The 19750-nt window shown below is 39.1% G+C and overlaps 1 protein-coding gene across 1 annotated transcript in view; it reads left to right on the forward strand.

Moving 5' to 3' along the window:
* Positions 1-19750, forward strand: part of LOC124281998 (glycine receptor subunit alpha-2-like) — an 81273-nt gene that overhangs the window by 55684 nt on the left and 5839 nt on the right. Inside the window, exons 6-9 of the mRNA XM_046718003.1 lie at positions 10170-10270; positions 11620-11687; positions 13374-13594; positions 18743-18825. Coding sequence (XP_046573959.1) covers positions 10170-10270; positions 11620-11687; positions 13374-13594; positions 18743-18825 — 473 coding nt within the window. The remainder of the gene's footprint in view (positions 1-10169; positions 10271-11619; positions 11688-13373; positions 13595-18742; positions 18826-19750) is intronic.

Consider the following 19750-nt stretch of genomic DNA (forward strand, 5'->3'; position numbering starts at 1 on the left):
GACAACAGATTCAGTAGCTTTCATAACATCATTGTCTCCAAACTGTTAATCATTTATATAGTATAATCAATATGTATATAGTAAACTGTATGCTACATACAAATGGATGAGATGTACACCTTTTCCCTTTCCAGCAAATTGTACATATCCCGTGCATCAACACTTAATATTTACTTAGCACTACGTTCCCACAATGTCAAGCTTCCATTCTGTCAGTCCCATTATGTTATCTTTAATTCAAATAGGTTGTCAAATAGGGATTAAGCAAACACAAGTGGTGCACTTATGCCCAATCTCATTGCCTTTTTGAATAAGAAAATATGTTAAAAACAAGACAAGCATCGGAAATACAGTATGAGGTGGGCTCGTCGAAAGACATATTGCCAGGTCTCCAGACATCACTCTACAAACAACCTGCCTAACCTCTCTGAGAGGCATAATAAGATGATAATGCTTTATTAGTATTCCACATGCAAGAAGAGATACATATACATAAGACCACAAAAACACCCGTACATATGTTAGATATTCCTAAAATAGCTGGTAACAACGCCCAATATATGTCGTAAAGATAAGTGATGAATAAATAATAATATATTTAAAATTTAAAGCTATCGTGGCGGCATTAAAATTATTCTGATGAACATTAGCACTAAATGTATATTAAGATAACAGTTTGAAACAATTGATAAATGAATAACAAACATTAAAATAATTCATTTAAAACACTGATGTTTACTGGGATGAAATAATTTCGAGCCCTGTTTGTTCTGAATATTTTTGTTAGTCGGCCACAAGGAAGAGGTTGAAATCATGAAATAGGACAAGATTGTTGTCATTTAAAAGTTTATGTGCTTTCTTTTCAATTTGCTGCTTGTAAATAGTGCCGATATCTTGCATTTTTAGTCCAAAACTTTTACTTGCTGTGTTAACAATTTTGGAAAGTTTACATCGATTTTGAACAGACAGACCCCTATACCAACAATGCACATTGAAAACTAAAAACACTTTGAATAAAAGACTTTTAGAATAACGATACTATGGTTGTTTCAATCTTAAAATAACGAAGACGACGTAAAAAGTACAGCTGCTTTAGTCCTTTCTTGTAGACGTAATCAGTATTACTTTTCCAGGTGAGCTTAGAATCTGTCATTGTGGCAAGATATTTACATTCCTCAACTCTATCTATGGTTTCGTTGTCAATGGCAATTGGCAACAGCTCACTTTTACTGTTCCGAAATCAACAACCATCTCTTTTGTTTTCTTAACATTCAATTTAAGGAGGTTAGTTTCACATCATTTAAGAAATTTTGTGATCTCATGTCGATTACTAAGTAAGGATAAAATATATGGGTGAACAACTTCTTTACTTACGATGTTGACTTTTGGGTGTATCACTTGATTGATAACAGTGAAAGAATCTACACCGCAATATTACAACTATATGACGGCGGGTTGTACATAATCGAGTCTGGACCAGACAATCTTAGTGATCTACAGCATGAACATCGATCTACACAATTGGGGTACGATGACATATGTCAACCAAGTCAGCGAGCCTGACCAACCGATCCCGTTACTCGCCTCTTACGACAAGCATGGGTTACTGAAGACCAATTCTAACCCGGATCTTCTCGGGTGTATGACGGTCACTGACTAATTGGCGAATTAAGCAATCTTTTTCTTTTCGTTTATGCTCCATTGACCTAACTGGCCTCTATTGGGAGGGGCTTGTGTTGCATTATTGCGCTCGACGATCTCACTTATATCATGTTTTCTGATGTTAATGATTGCCTTTTATGTTGATGATCAAGTAAGCTCTTGTTGTTTTTATGAGTAAGTGAGTTAAAATCCAATGATGAAACAGGATTACGTATAGTTGTGCCAGCTTAAATTAAACAAATTTAAACAAAATTATGTTTTCGTGTTTGTGGATGTATACAGTAAAACCGGCGTGCACACGTTTCCAAAATTATCTACGGTAAGTGGTTAAACACAGTGTGTAAACGGTTTTCACATCTTGCATCCGTAAATGCCAAACTATATGGAAGACAATTCCTTAATATACTTCCAGAATGAGTGAGTGAGTTTAGATTTACGCCGCTTTTAGCAATAGTACAGCAATATAAAGACAGGGGACACCAGAAATGAGCTTCGCACAGAGTACCCATGTGGGGAATCGAACGCGGGTCTTCGGCGTGACGAGCGGTTATCTCCCATTTGACAGACACCCATTTGACAGACACCCAATTGGCAGACACTGAACTAGAAGGTTAATCAGGGTAACACCTACAGGTATAATGGAACAGTCCACTGTCCAGTGAGTAGAGCAGGGTGAGCCTGAAGCAGGCTTGTTACTGAGAAGTTTGATTGTGGGAAAATAGAACTTTGTTGTGATTAAATGATAAATGATATCTCTTCTCAAAATTGATTTTACTTTCAATTACTATCTAATATAAAAACAGGTTTGTCACTTAGAGGTTTGATTGTGTTTAGTGATAGAAAAGACCCCTCCCAATAATAGCATATGTACAACAGAAGTTAATTGAGAAAACGTTTTGTTGGAGAGATATAGATATGTACATATTTGAAAACATCTGCATTGCCATGTAAGATACGATTAATACCAATCAGTGTTCTAATTTTAACAATACTTTCTAAAGATTGTAACAGTTTATGTCTTTGAGTAGTATACAATGGACATTCAAGGAAGTAATGAAAAACATTCTCACACCCATGGCCACATTGACATGATGCGTCATATTTTTAAATATGTATTCTAAATAAATCGTAATTAAGTGCACTCGTCATATATCTTAATATTGTGTGCAAAACATATAACTTCTTTATTCCATATGAATAATATTTAGGTTCACATTTGTCTTTATTTGATTTATATGATACAACAGTGTCGCAATTTCTAATAGATAAGCTAATGTTTTCAATATGATGATGCCAACTCCCGTTAGACTAGAAATGTTTATGTCTTTTCATCCATCTTTCAAATAAATAATATAGCTTCAGTTTGTTCCTGTGTTTTTATTTGGACTATTCCATTATAATGTGTAGGTAACAGGTAGTAGATAATCTGTTCACTGAACCGTAAATGCTGTTGTTTTAAGGTGTCTGCGAACTGGCTGTCTGCGTAATGGGAGGACACCTGACGAGCGAACGATTTAACTACTACCCATCATACCAATTCCAGAATGAATCCATTACGACAGGACTGTTTAGTCTACCCACACGTAACATCATAACCTCCAGTTACTGTAGCGATCTTGTTAGCCCGGTGAAATGGTGATTGCTTGCCAGATGGGCATGTTTCACTCCCTTTGAAGTGGTCATTGCAGGCTTCCGTAGTAAATCATCTCGCGCCGTTTTCAGCGTAATCAAATGCCATGTACGACAAGTTAATGGACGACTGGGGAATACATGCTTGCAAAACAATCTAAAGGGGAACAAGTGTATACAAGAACGTGTTGATCTTCAATGGTGGTTTTCCTGTTACATTCAAGACAGGCTGTTCCACATATTGTTTATCAAACGAAAATATTATGTTTCTTTAAATAAGAATGGCACACCTGTTTCAATAATCACAAAAAAATCTCTGCTGAAAGCAGTATCCATTGCACGATCTATTCCGAGTACATCTGACATATGTTTTATAACTATGAAACATTGATACCAAATGGTCGCGAAAGGTAAACGCATCCAGTCCCATTGCACATGTAAGGAGTCAAATGTTCATCCGAAAAGCAATACAACGGAAAATACGAACTATCCCATCACAGATAAAAGGCTTCAATTTGTGACTGGTGTTTTGAACATAGATCAATATGGAGCAGTCCGGTATGAACTATCCAATTTACAGTATATGCATTTTTTTAGATCATAATTGCCCAGTAGAAATTCACGTATACATGTGTATAACTGACCGAACTCTGAAATACTTCCTGCGATCTGAGTTCCTTATTTCTTTTTCTTAAAACCGTTACTCCTATAGTTTTATTGATGACTTTAAAGGATAGAATTACTATACATCCACGTGCGTAGCCTTCAGTACAGTCTTGGAGCAAGGGTAAATGGCAGTTTTGTTTGAAAATCCATATATAATTTACAACACGTGTGCGTTTGAGTATTGAGTTAACCCATGTACAGGCATTAAGGGAGTTCCTTATTTCTTTTTCTTAAAACCGTATGTATGTATGTATGTATGTATGTATGTATGTATGTATGTATGTATGTATGTATGTATGTATGTATGTATGTATGTATGTATGTATGTATGTATGTATGTATGTATGTATGTATGTATGTATGTATGTATGTATGTATGTATGTATGTATGTATGTATGTATGTATGTATGTATGTATGAAACACCTCTGTCAATAATGGATAGCAGCACATGTTGCCAGAAACGTTATTGATTTTCTGTGTGGCATTAAGAACCACCTCTTACCTTAATGGCAACACATGGGACGTAAATGTTCTGACACCAGGGCTATTGAGACAGAGAGGATAATAAGCGTTTTCTTGAACAATCTGTAATTATTCTCATGGTCAAACTTTTGCAAACAACCAAATGATTTTCGTCCCAATGGACCACGGCTTTAATTGAAGGCGGATTGATAGCCATAGTCACCAAAGAGAGACAGCTCTGGGTTATTTTTACGTAACTTTCTTTTCACACAAAGGTTACAATCAGTGATATGTCTGAACCACTGCTCACTCCGGAGCCAAACAACCGAGGAAAAGAACAAATAAAAACACTGTGTAAATTACGGGTAGTATTTGTCAGGGTCATTGCCAGGACAGCAAGGTCCCTAAACACTACAATAGTAATTGTGTTTAAAACATCATTCACACACATTAACTCTCAGTCATAAACCATTACGATCATGTTTCTCTTTACCGCAGGCCCCGGCGAGTTGCTTAAAGAATGCTCTTTCCTCTGTGGTAATTGTTATGCATGGCACGGTAACCGAGTCAAGAGAATGAGCAATTTTTATGGTCGAATTGCTGAATTACTCATAGCCATGTTACGATTTCGTCCAGTAAACAAGGTTGACATTAGCTTGGAATATTAATCAATGATTCGTAAACATTTTTATCCTCACTCCAGGGCCGTTCGTTTCAAACACGGTAAAGCTGCCATTTTCAAAATCGCGTCTTGGTACCTCACAGCATTCAAGTGCCCCTTGATGGCAATCATTGGCGTCCCTGCTGCCTCTGTTATCTCACCCCAGATCCTAACACAACCTCCAAAACGATCCCCCATTTAGAACTAGACACGTGAAGAAGGAAACGTGACGTATCTGTAAAGAGTTCTCTTCTCCACTTGCGTGCTCCCCGGTGATATCAGGAGACTCGATGTTCTGGCGTCAGAATCGGCCGTCGTGCTGGGCGTCTAACACGGATGCCGTGGACGCGTGGACGTCACCGAACTGTTCTCTGAGGTACAGGTCCGCTGCTGTAAGGGCTGCTGGCTTGAAAGTGTATCGGAGGTGCGTGCTTCCAATCCATCGTGGGGTTGTTACTGATGGGCGGTCAGTGCAGGGGCGGTCTATGATTGGAATGTTTTGCTGAAAACGCCACTATAAGTGCCCAATGGTGTCTCTATGGACGTTGAATCTCGAGCCACGTCACACTGCGAGGTACCTGACTGCAGCATACCTATAGCTCGCTGTCTGACACGCGTGGTATGTCGAACCTGTACCAGAACGATGACTAGAGGTGTTTGTCCAACTTCTGCGCTTCTTAACACTGCACTAAGGGGAAATAACAAGTGAGCATTGCTGTCTGTTTTTTTCTGGAAAATGTCATTCGTCTTGCATTTCGTACAAATCAAGCAGCAACTGATTGGTTGCATTTCTTCAACCATTTTAACACACTCTTTCTCCAGTTCAAATCAAAGTCTGTTCACAAACTGAATACCAATATTTCCATGTCACAATAAAGTCTTACACGCCTGAGTGTGAAAATCCCCCAAAATGGTTTGTTTCAAGTAGGAAATTCATAAACAATATGTGTATTTAAACCGACTGACTCCTAAATCTAACATCACGACCAGAGACAGTACGGATGCGGATGCGAGAACAATGGTGAATAATATATTGATAGATCTACTGACTCAGACCAAATAGAAGTGTTGTATGCTTTGTAATGCTATATGTGGTAAATGTATTCTTATTGCTGTTACAAGTGGAATGATAACAATATACTTCTTCGCCATTATTGATGCAGATCTAATTTTGTCTTGTAGTATTGGATAAAGACTGAATCATCCGTATCTTTTTATATTTCCCCCAGAAAATCTACCTGCAGGATAGACTCCAACGATGCTGATCAGTTCCTGATACAACCATGAATCTGTGTAATATGTCACAGGCATCATTGCTATCTGTTACAGCAGCTATGAGGGGCGGTGGGGTAGCAGGCGGTTGAAGCGTTCGCTCGTCAGGCCGAAGACCCAATTTCCCATATGGAACAATGTTGAGGCCCATTTCTGGAGTCACAAGCCGTGATATTGCTGTACTATTGCTAATAGCGGCGTAAAACTAAACTCATTCACTCACTCACTCACTCAGCTATGAATGTACAACAAGAGCAGACATGTATGATTATGGTCATAGTGATGATAGTCACATTATCAAAACCATGCATCATAAATCATATATTCATAATATAAAAGCGCAATTTTGTGCGACAATAATTCGGAATCAGTGGCACGCTATATTTTGGAGGCCAAGATAATTCCGATCTAAATATCAAATATCTCTACATGTGTCGGTCTATCAACATTCCCAAACCTGTCCCATGATGTGGAGTCGTGCGTTTAGAAGGATCCCGAATTTCTCAGAGTAGTATACGGCTGTGTTACAAAAGGCGACACGCGTAGTTAAGAATAACGTCTAACATTTGGCGAAACATAGTATAAATGAAAAAAATATTTTCCTCCGTGCATTCCCAAGTATACTATCCCAAAAAAGAAACGCTTAGGCGTTTTGTATTTTTTAAAATCTATCAATTACCATTTGTGTTCAAACAATCGTCAAATATGTAACAAAACTGTTGATAACATGATTTTACACTCAAGTTGATTTTGATTAGATTTCTTACAAGAATTTTAAAAAGTATCGCCACAACGTAACAGAAATCACCTTCCAGTTGAAATTGTGCAGCAAAGAGCATGCACTGTCTGGCTATAAAACTCCAGATTACTTTCGGAAATGGGCATTCGTTTTGAAGGAGTTTCAAGGTCAAACCACTACGCCACGTCTTGACGCTGCGACACGGAACATCGCCATTGAAAGATTCACGCTGGATATTACCAATTTTCTGTTGCCAGGCGTCTGAATGTTAGCCCCAGCACGATGTCAATGCTTGCAGATCGTTTCAACCAAACGGATGTAACAAATACCTGCCCCTATACAGGCTGACATCGAGTCACCGCTGCAGCCCAAGATCTTTACATCCGGGTACTATATTTGCGTGATCGTACTGCCTTGGGTGAGAGCCCAGCAGCCAGGTCGGAACAGATTGAGAGAGATTGGATTGAGAGCCAGGAGACCCGACGATGGGACCATGCTACGTGGTCACCATCGCGCTTAACGTCTCCGTTATCTAAAAGTATTCACTTGGTTGTATAGACATTACCTTCTTCTAAACTGATGTAAAACTTCATGTACTAAAGTCTTTTTGTGGACGAGTTATACATGTTTGAAAATACAACAGATTTCTGGGTTATGCGTTTCTTTTTTGGAATAGTATATTATTGTTGTAGTCAGGGTGATAACAACAATCTAGTGGAAGTACGTCTCCCCCGTTCGCTGTCTATGACGCCATACTGTACTCGCCATGATCGCCTCCTTGCTTCCCTGCAGCATACAGCAACAAGGGTTTTTACACTCTTTAATAAGTAATGGGGAATGCGTATGTTATGGTCTTTGTATCAAATAATTTGCCGTTGAGACATATTTAAAATGTCTATTTTGATAAAGTGTATACAATACACGTAAACTTTATGAGGTCCAATCCAATTCTACTGCACTACCTGATAAACAACGCTCTTTGTCTAACCTGTGTTTTAACAAAGTATATGCACCATACTAAAAATCATTATTATAAGCAATGTGAATATTTCAACGAGCTAGAAATCCTAACATTGAAGATTTCAGTGTGGGGAACTTCCGTTATGTTTCAGTACAGTCTATGAGGACGTGTAATGTACAGATAAACCTACAAATATATATATAGGGCAAACCGAACGCACAATAAAAGGTTTCTGACATACTCAAGATATGTGAACCTCTCTTTCAGGAGCGTTATATAGACGTTCACCCGTGATGATCCGGGTTAGAATTGATCTTCAGCGCCCCATGCATATCGTAAAGGGCGACTAACGGGAAAGGGTGGTCAGGCTCGCTGACATTGTTGACACATGTCATCGTACCCCAACTGTATAGATCGATGCTCAAAGCTCGATGTTTTACCGACCGCCGCTATATAACTGGTACATTGCTGAGTGTGGCGTTAAACAACCAACCAACCAAATTATACAGACGTTCATATGCAGTTGCGGTTTATCCATGTGTCATACGAGATTGAATATAAGACGTTTACCACCAAAGATAGAATAGAATAGAATAATACTTTAATGCCTTTTCAGGAATTTGTGTTACATCAGCAGATCCACTGACACATTAGAGAGATACCAAACATATTTACATAAATTCTTTGATTTAGATTTCTTCACATTTGTTTAAGAGAGATATGGTACTTGGAATAAAGGATGTACGGGCTCTCTTAGTTTTCACAATTGGAACTTTGTAGCGGCATTCTGTGTTTATTTATCTATGCAATATATATATACATGTAGTGAGTGCTTTAAGTGAGTCATGAAGTGCTAAGTCTGGTTTTGGGGCGTGGGCGATGTCCCCCTCTTAATTATATGTCTTGATAAATTCATCACATCGTCGTTGACAGATGCGTAGTAGCAAAGAATGTCCAATATACAACGCCAAAGCTGATGTTTACGTGATATGTTCATCTGTCTACTAGTGAGGTGATATGATGGTGGCTATCACGTCACGTTTTACATTATGTCATTCATGTACATGTATGTGGCTGCTTGTTCAGGTCACGACATTGTTAGTTCACTTCAGGGATAACCTACAAAACACAGTACACCCCGAGCTATATTTCATTATCCATATAATTACTGTCATGCTGTAAGTTGTTTTGACGCTACCACGGAATGACATTAAAGTTACAGCATTAATAAACGTCAATTATTACATAATTTCGGGACAGCGACATCATCACCGTTTGTCCTGCTTGCCTGCTTTGTTGACATCGAGAGGTGTGCCATTTTCTAACAGCCTGCGCCTTAGGCATCCCAAGCCTCGTTTTCAAATCGGAGTGGCGATAAAGATCAATAGGCACGCGTTCATAATGTCAACTGTGTATGACAGTATATGAGTTCAATCAATCATAAATTTGTTACATGTTAGGTTCGTTAGTTGGTGTTTAACGCCCCACTCAGCAATATTTCAGCAATATATGGCGGCGATCTGTAAATAATCGAGTCTGGACCAGACAATCCAGTGACCAACATCACTTATATGTTTGGACTCATTTAGAAGGATACAATTGGTCGGTATTACGGTATAATATATGTTATATTTGGGATTACACTTTCTTAGTAAAGTACAGATTCTAGTACTTTTTTGGGTTGAGTCCCATCCGGGATTCGAACCCACACCCTCAGAGTCAGGCACCTAATCGCCAGCACACAAAGTCAGACGACAAGACCGCTCAGCCACTGCGGCTTCTGTGTGTACTTTACTAAGAAAGTGTAATCCCAAATACAACATATGTTACATTTGATCACTTTCTAAAATGGCATTGTGTATTTCACGGTAATACGGTAGACGGGACCAAGGATTAGGTCGTACAAATTTTGCATATAATTTCTTGCTGACCCATTCCTGCATGTCGTTCTGTTTCAATTTAGAATTTAAGAAAATCTCATCTGAACTAGGTACCTTCCTGTACAGATACTGGAAAGAAGAGACGATTCACCTTATTAGAGTCAGTGAGTGGGTGATGATCAGTGTTGACCCAAGCACTGGTAAACAATAAATACTTTTATTTCCAATGTTTCAGAGTAACCTATTCAACCAACGACACCTCGGTTCGGTATCTGCTGACTCGCCTGCTTGATGCCTCCGTGTATGATCCGACCATCAGACCACAAGTGACCCCAGGTCAGTGGACAGTTCCAGTCCTTAACTGACTGGTGGGATTATCAACACCCGGTCGGTTATCATTAAACTCCTATGAGTGATGTTGACTTCGAATTACCGAGTGAACGTTGTATGGTGGCGTCTTACATTACTGTGAACAAACGTATGTCATCAAAGGCACTATAACACACCACACTTCTCCAAAAATAAACAATGCTCCACAACAGTAATCATGCGTGTGAAGGCTGCCTGTGAACAAACAAGACAATCCTTCAATGAAGCAGAAATCCTGTAACACGATAGCTAATTTTCTGTTTCGTTCCAACTAAAAACGGTGTTAAATCTTTAATTACGTGCAGTCAGTCTTTAAAGGTACTATTTCACACCACACTTCTCCAAAAACATACAATGCATTTATCTCAATAATACTATCAGTCCTGAGGGAAGCTTCCATATAATTTATTCCAAAAAATATACGTATTTAGATTACAATATTAAAAATAAAAACTCGAATGAATTATAACAACGTTACATTAAATCGACTCTCGCGCCCTCTACCGGCCGAACATTATTTCAAGCGAACCCCCATAGAGTTATGTCCTCTGGAGCGCTTTTTACGAATATCCCAGCACGGCTTGTGATTCAAATAGGCAACACCGCATGCGACAGTTTTCGATGTACGGAGAATTGTTTACATTCCATATATGGCAAGCTGTTCGCCTCGAAGTTTCAATTATCGATTCCAGGCCAGTCGTGAGGGATAATAAATCTTTTATTGCATCCATGGACTCAAGTGAGTGCATATGCCCCAATATATACCATATAGGCCAAACTATTGTCGAAAATGTGTGACATTGTGCCTTTAAGGCCTCATCAGTGTTCACTCTGTGTGACATGGGGATAATTTTTCAAATTATATTGATTGTTTGATCATTTTATCGCGAAGAAGGCTAAAAGAAAACTTCTAGTGTATCGTGCCTGTTCTATAAACCCAATATACTGTAGGTCTTTTATCTTTGAGATAAGTGGAAAAGTTAATGTAAGTTAAGCACAGTTAACATACACTGTAAATAGCCGACAGGGGGTGAACATTCATTCTACAGTCACTGTTGTCACTCTGATATGTATATGGGGCGGTTGGGTAGCCTAGCTAATGGTTAAAGCGTTGGCTCATCACGCCGAAGACCCGGGTTCGAATCCCCACATGGGCACAATGTGTGAAGCCCATTTCTGGTGTCCCCCGCCGTGATGTTGCTGGAATATTGCTAAAAGCGGCGTAAAACCAAACTCAGTCAGTCAGTCAGGCTGATATGTATATACTTGATATACCTGTGTGACGTTGTGTTCCACCACTGTTCATTTACTTACAGGGTCACCGACAAAGGTGGACATCGACGTGCTGATGACGTCACTGGGGCCGCTAAATGACTCTGACATGGTAGGCACGAGTGATTACTTCCATGGATGTGAAATGACCTGACTCAGTCATATCGACTCAGTGAACACTATGCGTTTAACGGATCTAAATCAGCTTTGTCGCACAGCTGCATAATACTGACAGACCATTAGTGAAGATTTATATCGCTATTGTGCGCAGTGCTAGAACATATAATTAACATACTCATCGAGAAGAAGGCACAACAAATGTACTGGATATATTCAGTGAGGCCAGTGGAAGTATTTTCCTTACAAATGTACTGGATATATTCAGTGAGGCCAGTGGAAGTATTTTCCTTACAAATGTACTGGATATATTCAGTGAGGCCAGTGGAAGTATTTTCCTTACACGACCTAAGATTACCTTTAAATCTCATGAAGCTTTAGTTTGCAATTAATCCACAAAAGAATGTATAATATAGATAGATAGATAGATAGATAGATAGATAGATAGATTAGATAGATAGAGATAGATAGATAGATAGATAGATAGGTAGGTAGATAGATAGATAGATATAGATAGATAGATAGATAGATAGATAGGTAGGTAGGTAGATAGATATAGATAGATAGATAGATAGATATACTGTGTACTGAACAACTGAGACTATCGAGATATTTATGCTTATTCAAATGGAACCTTTTATTGTTGCAGTCATTCCATACGATACCTTTACTATTGAAAACATACCTTCTTGGTAGAGTTTCTATGTTGTTTAATGCCGCACTCAGCAACATTTATTTCCAGCTATGTGGCGGCGGACCTGTCATGAATTATTGTCATACAAGATTGCTCTTGATAATTATGAATATATTTATATATGAGTATGAATTATACGAATGATATGATATCGTGACAAGCACATCTATGACCGTAATCATGCATGTCTGCTCTTGTTTTCAATCATCTCTGAGACACATTTCCTACATAATGCATTCATGTTGAAGACTCAGACATATTGTATAGATATCATAGTATTGTTTGTGTTCCGTTCATTTGTTTGTGTGTTGTTTAACGCCGCACAGTGTTCCAGCTATAAGCTAAATAATCAAATGTAGGCCAGACAATCCATTGATTGACACCATGAGAATCGATCTATCAACCATACTGGCCTGTCTGCATGATAGAGTACCCTGTACCACTGATACCTACTCCATATTTAACCCCTCCCCGTCCTCACCCCTTACCCCATCCAACCCAACCTTTCTCGATACCTTCCTTGTCCAATTTTCATGCACCAGTGACAAAAATGATGTCCGATGCAAATTCCTATTTTGACTTGTACCATACGTTCCCGAATTATTTCAGATGAACAACTGACAAGACTTTGCATATGTTTATGACGGGTGCCACCGGTGGGGCAGGATACGCTCACCTTTTCGCGAAGACCCGGTATCATCACTATTTCATAGTGATTCATAAACACATGCTCTGTCATCGTATCGAATGGCGACAATCACTGGAGTGTCCCGATTTGTTTACAAACAACATCGTACAGCTGTAATACTGCTGAAACAAATATCTGCTCATGGTATAGTCACAATTGTACAATCGACTCTGCTTTTGGCAGAGATTTCTTATGAATGAGGAACGGGTTTTGTCGCTTCTATTAAAAAATCCAGCGATAAAACTGAAAATTCAATTCCGAAAGGGGCGTGATGTTGACCAATTCTATGTTTATTTCAGGATTTCTACACCACGTTATTTCTGCGCCAAGAGTGGAGGGACCCGCGTCTCTCCTTTGACAGTTTCAACACCAGCATCGTTGTCAGTCACAAACGTCTTTCACAGTTGTGGGTGCCAGACCTCTTCTTTCCTCAAGCCAAGGAGGAACGCAGTCACGACCTAACGACGCCCAACGTCCTCATACGCCTGTCTCCTGATGGCAGCATACTCTACAGTCACAGGTACACTATCAGACTATCAGAGTGCTGATACTTATCGACTTATCCGTATTTCGAGACAAGTGGAGTGTATATCAGACAGAGATCAGATTGGCAGTACACTAGAACTGTGTTATGTTAAACATTACCAGCCGAAGGTTGGAAGATCTGCTCTAACGGGTGGCCGGTTATATGTCACAGCGGAACTCCCTTTCCGCTAACGTCAGCAGTACGAGGGGCGTTCAAATAGTAGTCAGCCTCTCATAGAAAATGCATACAAATGCAGCTGTTTTTATGTTTTTGTTTTCTACATATTATCTGTCAACCTTACACAAATTGGTTTTGCTATGATCCAGCCTCACGGTCCCCATTTTATTTGACTTATTATTTTGGTACCTCCGAAAAACGCAAAATCTGCAATATATGCATCACAAACTTCAGGAAATATAGAAGAAACATTTTTGTGTTTGAGATAGGCAGACATTCGCTAGAATCAAACTTAGATATTAAAGTGCATAAATAAGCAATTTGAAATTACAACCGCTTGTTAAAGTGACACCCACACCCCCACACCCACACCCCCACCCATGTTTACTGAAAGAGTTTGTTTGGAGACACTACCCACCCCCTCTCAGATGACGTAATCATAAGGACATAACTTATTCTAATGTTTTCACTTATTCATACATGATGCCAAGGGTTCAAAGGAATTACTGAATGGTCACACAAGTGTCAACTCTCAATATATTGTAAACAGTGCCAGCTTGAATTCGAATATCTGGACACAATGTTTTTGAAAGATTACACGGGGGCCCCCGTCTAAATATAAATCAAGCAATCCAAATCTTTGAATGTCGATTATGACCGGAAGTCATCCAATACTGTACTGAGCATATTTTATATGTTATTATCTGAGAACATACAATTACCCAAGAGGTACCAAATGACAGATCGTTTTTTAATTTTCTGCTATTTTTAAAGACCGATTATAACCGAATGTGTTGTGATGACTAATATCTCGTTAATCACATTACGCACATATGTATGATTTTGGATATGGCTTTGCTAATGATTCCTTCATAATAATGTGGATGTTTTTCAAACATTCAAACAGAATATAGTAAGGCTCACTACTTTTTGAACGAGCCTCGTACAGCAGTATGAGTAAACGTATCTATCGCGTGAAGGAACATGATTAGTAGGGGTGACTATTGAGGGGAAAACAACTATTGCGATAGCGATAGTCTATTGCAACATACTATGGTGATGGCGATAGACTATTGCGACCCATTATTGCAATACTATTGCAAAAGTTGTTTTTCTCCTTGAATTGTCTCGTTTTGAAGTCATTTCCCAAATGAATGTATAGTTTATATGAAATAAAAACAAGCTGAAGTAGTTTCAGCTTTTAATAGGGAGGTCGAGCAGCGCTACGTGTACATGTACGCCTACGTGTACTTTACACGTACACGAACGCGTACACGCTACCAAACTTTAGTGACCGTGAGTAAATCTTACGTGTACGGGTACATGTGCTGGTATATGTAAAACGACTCTTGATTGGTCAAATTGTCCGACTTAAACAAGTCTGTAACACGCTTACAATCGTGTGAATTAAGTTAGTAATGGCGGCAAATATAAATCTCTTGGCTGCCGTGGAAGATAACGATGATCTTTTGTTGCTTTCTGCTTTGAAAGAAGATGATACTTTATCTGACAGATATATCAAATTACATGAACTCAATGACGATCAGTGCCGTAAGTGCTTCAGATTTACTAGAGAAGATATATTCACACTTAAAGAAACCCTACTGCTACCTGACCAATTCCACTGCTCGAATCGTACAACTTGTTCAGGCATTGATGGTCTGTGTATTCTCCTTAGAAGACTCGAGCTCTCTTATCCAAATCGGCTTGAAGACTTGAAGCACTTTTTGGCAGATCGACTTCAGAATTGTCACACATTTTTAATACTGTTTTAAATTACATTTATGACATGCACAGTCATTTACTAGACAATCTGGACAAACCTTGGCTATCACATGATCATCTGGAAGATATGTCTCGATCCATTCATAACCAAGGTTCACCTCTCACTAACTGCTGGGGGTTTATTGATGGTACTGTCGACCGATATGCCGGCCTCAACAAAACCAAAAATTCGTTTTCAATGGACATAAACGTGTACATGGTTTGAAGTACCAGAGTATAGTAACACCAAATGGAATGATAGCCCATTTTTATGGCCCCATTGAAGGCCGACGCCATGATGCTGGTATGTTGAGAGAAAGCGAGGTTGAAAAGGACATGTCAGAGAATATGACACTTCGAAACAATGATGTGTTTTGTGTATATGGTGACCCAGCGTATCCAATTTCACCTTCCATAATAGCGCCATACAGAGGAGGCGTGATAACAGCTAATCAAGCTCTATTCAACAAGAAGATGTCAGCCGTCAGAGTCTGTGTTGAGTGGACTTTTGGCAAGTTGCTCACACTATTTGCATTTCTAGATTTCAAGAAGAACCAAAAACTGTATTTGCAGCCAGTTGGTAAATACTACAAAGTTACTGTTATCATTACAAACTGCCACACCTGCCTGTATGGAAGTGAAACTAGCTCTTTCCTTCAGCTCGATCCACCATCACTTCAAGAATACATACACACCTAAACTAGATTATAACTGTTTGAGACCTGTGCTTCCATGTAGAGTGAGTGAGTATGGTTTTACACTGCTTTAAGCAATATTCCAGCAATATCACGGCGGGAGACACCAGATATTAAGACAGAGTGATTTCAATGTTACAGCAATTATGTGTAGGCAATTTCCTTTTGCGAATACGCTAGCTATGCCCCTGGTAGTGAAATATTGATTGTAAAGATAACTGTATTCCAATGTCTTGTATACTTATTCAATGCAAATCTGTTACATGTATAGTTCAAGTTACACATTCATTCTCCTGAATGTGTAGTACATTTTGTTCTTAATAATTATTTGTTAATACATTTTGTAAGAGTTCAAACAACGCTGTCTTTTCTTTGCTCTCCAGCTCCATTCTCTGTCTTCTCTCTCCTCCTCATATCTTTCTCTCTCAAGTTTCAGTTCCTCCTTCCTCATATCCAGTTCTTGTCTTCTCAGCTCTGCCTCCTGCTCTCACTTAGTATTGAGGTAGTCTAGTCCGCTGGTACTACTCCTCCTCTTAGTAGGGGTTGTCTCATCCGAGTGATCTGGAGTTATAGAACACAAATACATATTTAAGACCCTACAAGAACAAAAACATCGATAAACCATTGTTTCTTTGCGTAATTTCACCTTAATTCAGATGTTTCAGATTTTATATTTTATATTCAGGAAAGAATCACCAACCTTTACTCATACCCTCCATAGCCCACTTTCTGATTTCTTTCCCTTTATTCTCAATCGCAATTTTCTTAGACTTTTCCTCCTCACGATTCCTATCCTCTTCCTCCTTGAGTTCTGTTATTTCGTCCAAGAGAGCAATCTTTTCATCATATTCCTCAGTGTTGCCAGAGCTGGAAAACAATAATTATTATCAGAGGTGTGATATTGTAATGATCAACTAAACTTTAAATATCGAAAAATGATTACTCTAAGATTTCCTATTTAATTTAACTTGAATTAATTAGTTATTTCAAATTTAATGTAAAGTTTTAATCATAAATGTCCTAGTGAAAACTTGCAGTACTCTTTTTACAACCGCTTCTTTTGCATTTTTCAAAGTGTATTGCGTCGATGCGTAGATTTAGAAAAAAATAATATTAATATAAGTAAATAGATTTGGACGGTTTTTGTTATATTAGCGGCGGATTTTAACTGATCTACGTTTTAATTCAAATTTCATAGCCATACTATAGGCTATAGAGTAAATGCATATGATGATTAGAATCTGATGTTAAATATCATTTATTGCCGTCTTTGAACGGGTTGGCAGCCAAGACTTCCCTCAGCAATTTGACATCGTCTTTTTCAGAAAACCTGACTTGCGTTTTGCGGTGTGCCATACTGAAATACGAAAGTATTCATGAAGACACATGTCTGGAACATACTCTCATGATAAATATTTAATATCAACGATTCTAATGATGACCTTCCTTTAGCGATAGGTTAAATCTCGAGTCTAGAATACGGCAAAAAACGCGTTATATTTCACAGAAACTGGTCACTAATTTATTACTGGATGATACCTTCATACTTATTTTAACACACTATCTTAACAATACAACAGTCTATTCAGATGGTTTTTAAAACAAGCTCACAAGTTTTCACTTACGTGTATCCTTCGAAGTAGGCGACAGCGGGAACTTGTATCGTGACAGGTCAGCAAATAGTGATGACGTAATACACAGGTATTTAGGGGAATCCCCTGACCACACGTAGGTGTACATATGCATGTACACGTAGCACTGCTCAACCTCTCTAATAACCGACAAAAAACTTGAAACCCAGCTCTGGTACTTTCTGTATTTTGCGCTGCGCATTTATCAACGGAAGTCAATTACAAAACTATCGATAGTCACCCATACTATTGATGCGTCGATAGTTTTTCTTCCTTCGATTAATTGCTATCGGAGAGAGACTCAACAATTGCAATCCATCGATAGTTCGATGCATCGTTACAGCCCTAATAATTAGCTGTCTTTTATATTCCACAAACCCTGCTCCCCTGCTTCTTATGGATATGAAAAATGGATTTTGTCCCTAATATCTTACTGTTTATAAACAGGCAATTTCTAGCAACGTTTAAGTTACATGTAACGAAGGACATTTAAAGGAACCACGGGAAGCCTCGTCTACACCGCGCCCTACTGCGACCGTCATTGCATAAGTCGCCCCTCAGGAGAGAGAACAATATTAACCCAGCACCCACAACTTTGCACTTACTGTGCATCAGCTAGCGGGCAATACTCCACTGAGAGGTTGTTCGGTAACGAAGGTTCCTCTAGTTTTGGGAAACCTTCATAGACACCAACTGATGTTGAAGTGAAATCAGTTCTATACGTAATATTACCGAATGTTTGTGTCGTTAGTTGCTTTTATGGTCAGTAAAGAAGACAACTGTATCACAGATATGTCACATGCCCAGCCCAGACACCACCCAGTGTTGTGTACAGGCGACGGTTCCTCGTCATGTTTGTATGGTTGTACTTGCAGGCTCACCCTCCGACTTCGATGTTTAATGGCTCTGGAAAACTTCCCTCTTGACGTGCAGAGGTGTAAGATACAGATTGAAAGTTGTAAGTTGTGATCCTGTAAGTTGTGATCTAGAGTTTCAAGCCTCCAATTGCTGTATATGATGTAATCAGCGTCGGGCTCTGTGCAGAGTTGCATACCCCCGACGTGCCAGGATACTCTAGCGTTGGTTCAAGTGTTCAGCATATATTGGGCATGGTGTGAGGACGTCATACCCGTGTTCATTTTTTCAAAAGATTTGTGGTGAGGGTGTCTGGCCTATCTCACTTAATGTTTACCAGTCCCATTAATACTTAGAGATATAACTGAAGCTATGTTCGATGCGCAAAAGACCAAACTTGCTCATATAATGAGAGCTAGCCCGCATTTTAGGTTTAAGGTCATACCGTCACTGAGAACTTGGGAGGTCGGTCGATCAGTTACCTAGTCACGTCATACCAAAACACGTTACACGATTGTACTTGTTAGGCGAATTGCATAAGGGGCAAAGCCAGGACTTGTCGGGTCGGAGTTGGTATTATGTGTCTGAGTCAAGTGCGACATCGTATCTCAGTGTGCTGGCAGTGTGGAGCTAACGTAACCTGCACTTGCGCGTAGCTGTTTGATTGAAAATGCCTTCACGGTAACTCCACTTGAAGGGCCTTATCTCTAAGTGAGTAAGTGACTTTAGTTTTACGCCGCTTATATTCCGGCAACATCACGGCGGGGAACACCAGAAATGGGTTTCACACCTTGTGTCCATGTGGGGAATATAAAAAATGATTATAAACCGATTATAATAATGAAATGACTTCCTCTCGAAATAATTCAGATTTGTAATAGATGTGTTAGTTACAGTGTTTGTTTGTCTATCGTTATTTTACACCACACGCAGCAAATGTTCCGGGTTTACGTCATCGACATGCTATCTGGTTGCTATGTACCTGTTTTAACGCGGAATCTAAACCGTGTTTAAGTTAAAAAGAAACT

The sequence above is a fragment of the Haliotis rubra genome, unplaced genomic scaffold, assembly GCF_003918875.1.
Source record: "Haliotis rubra isolate DU_JTF1 unplaced genomic scaffold, ASM391887v1 Scf291, whole genome shotgun sequence".
NCBI classification, from domain to species: domain Eukaryota; kingdom Metazoa; phylum Mollusca; class Gastropoda; order Lepetellida; family Haliotidae; genus Haliotis; species Haliotis rubra.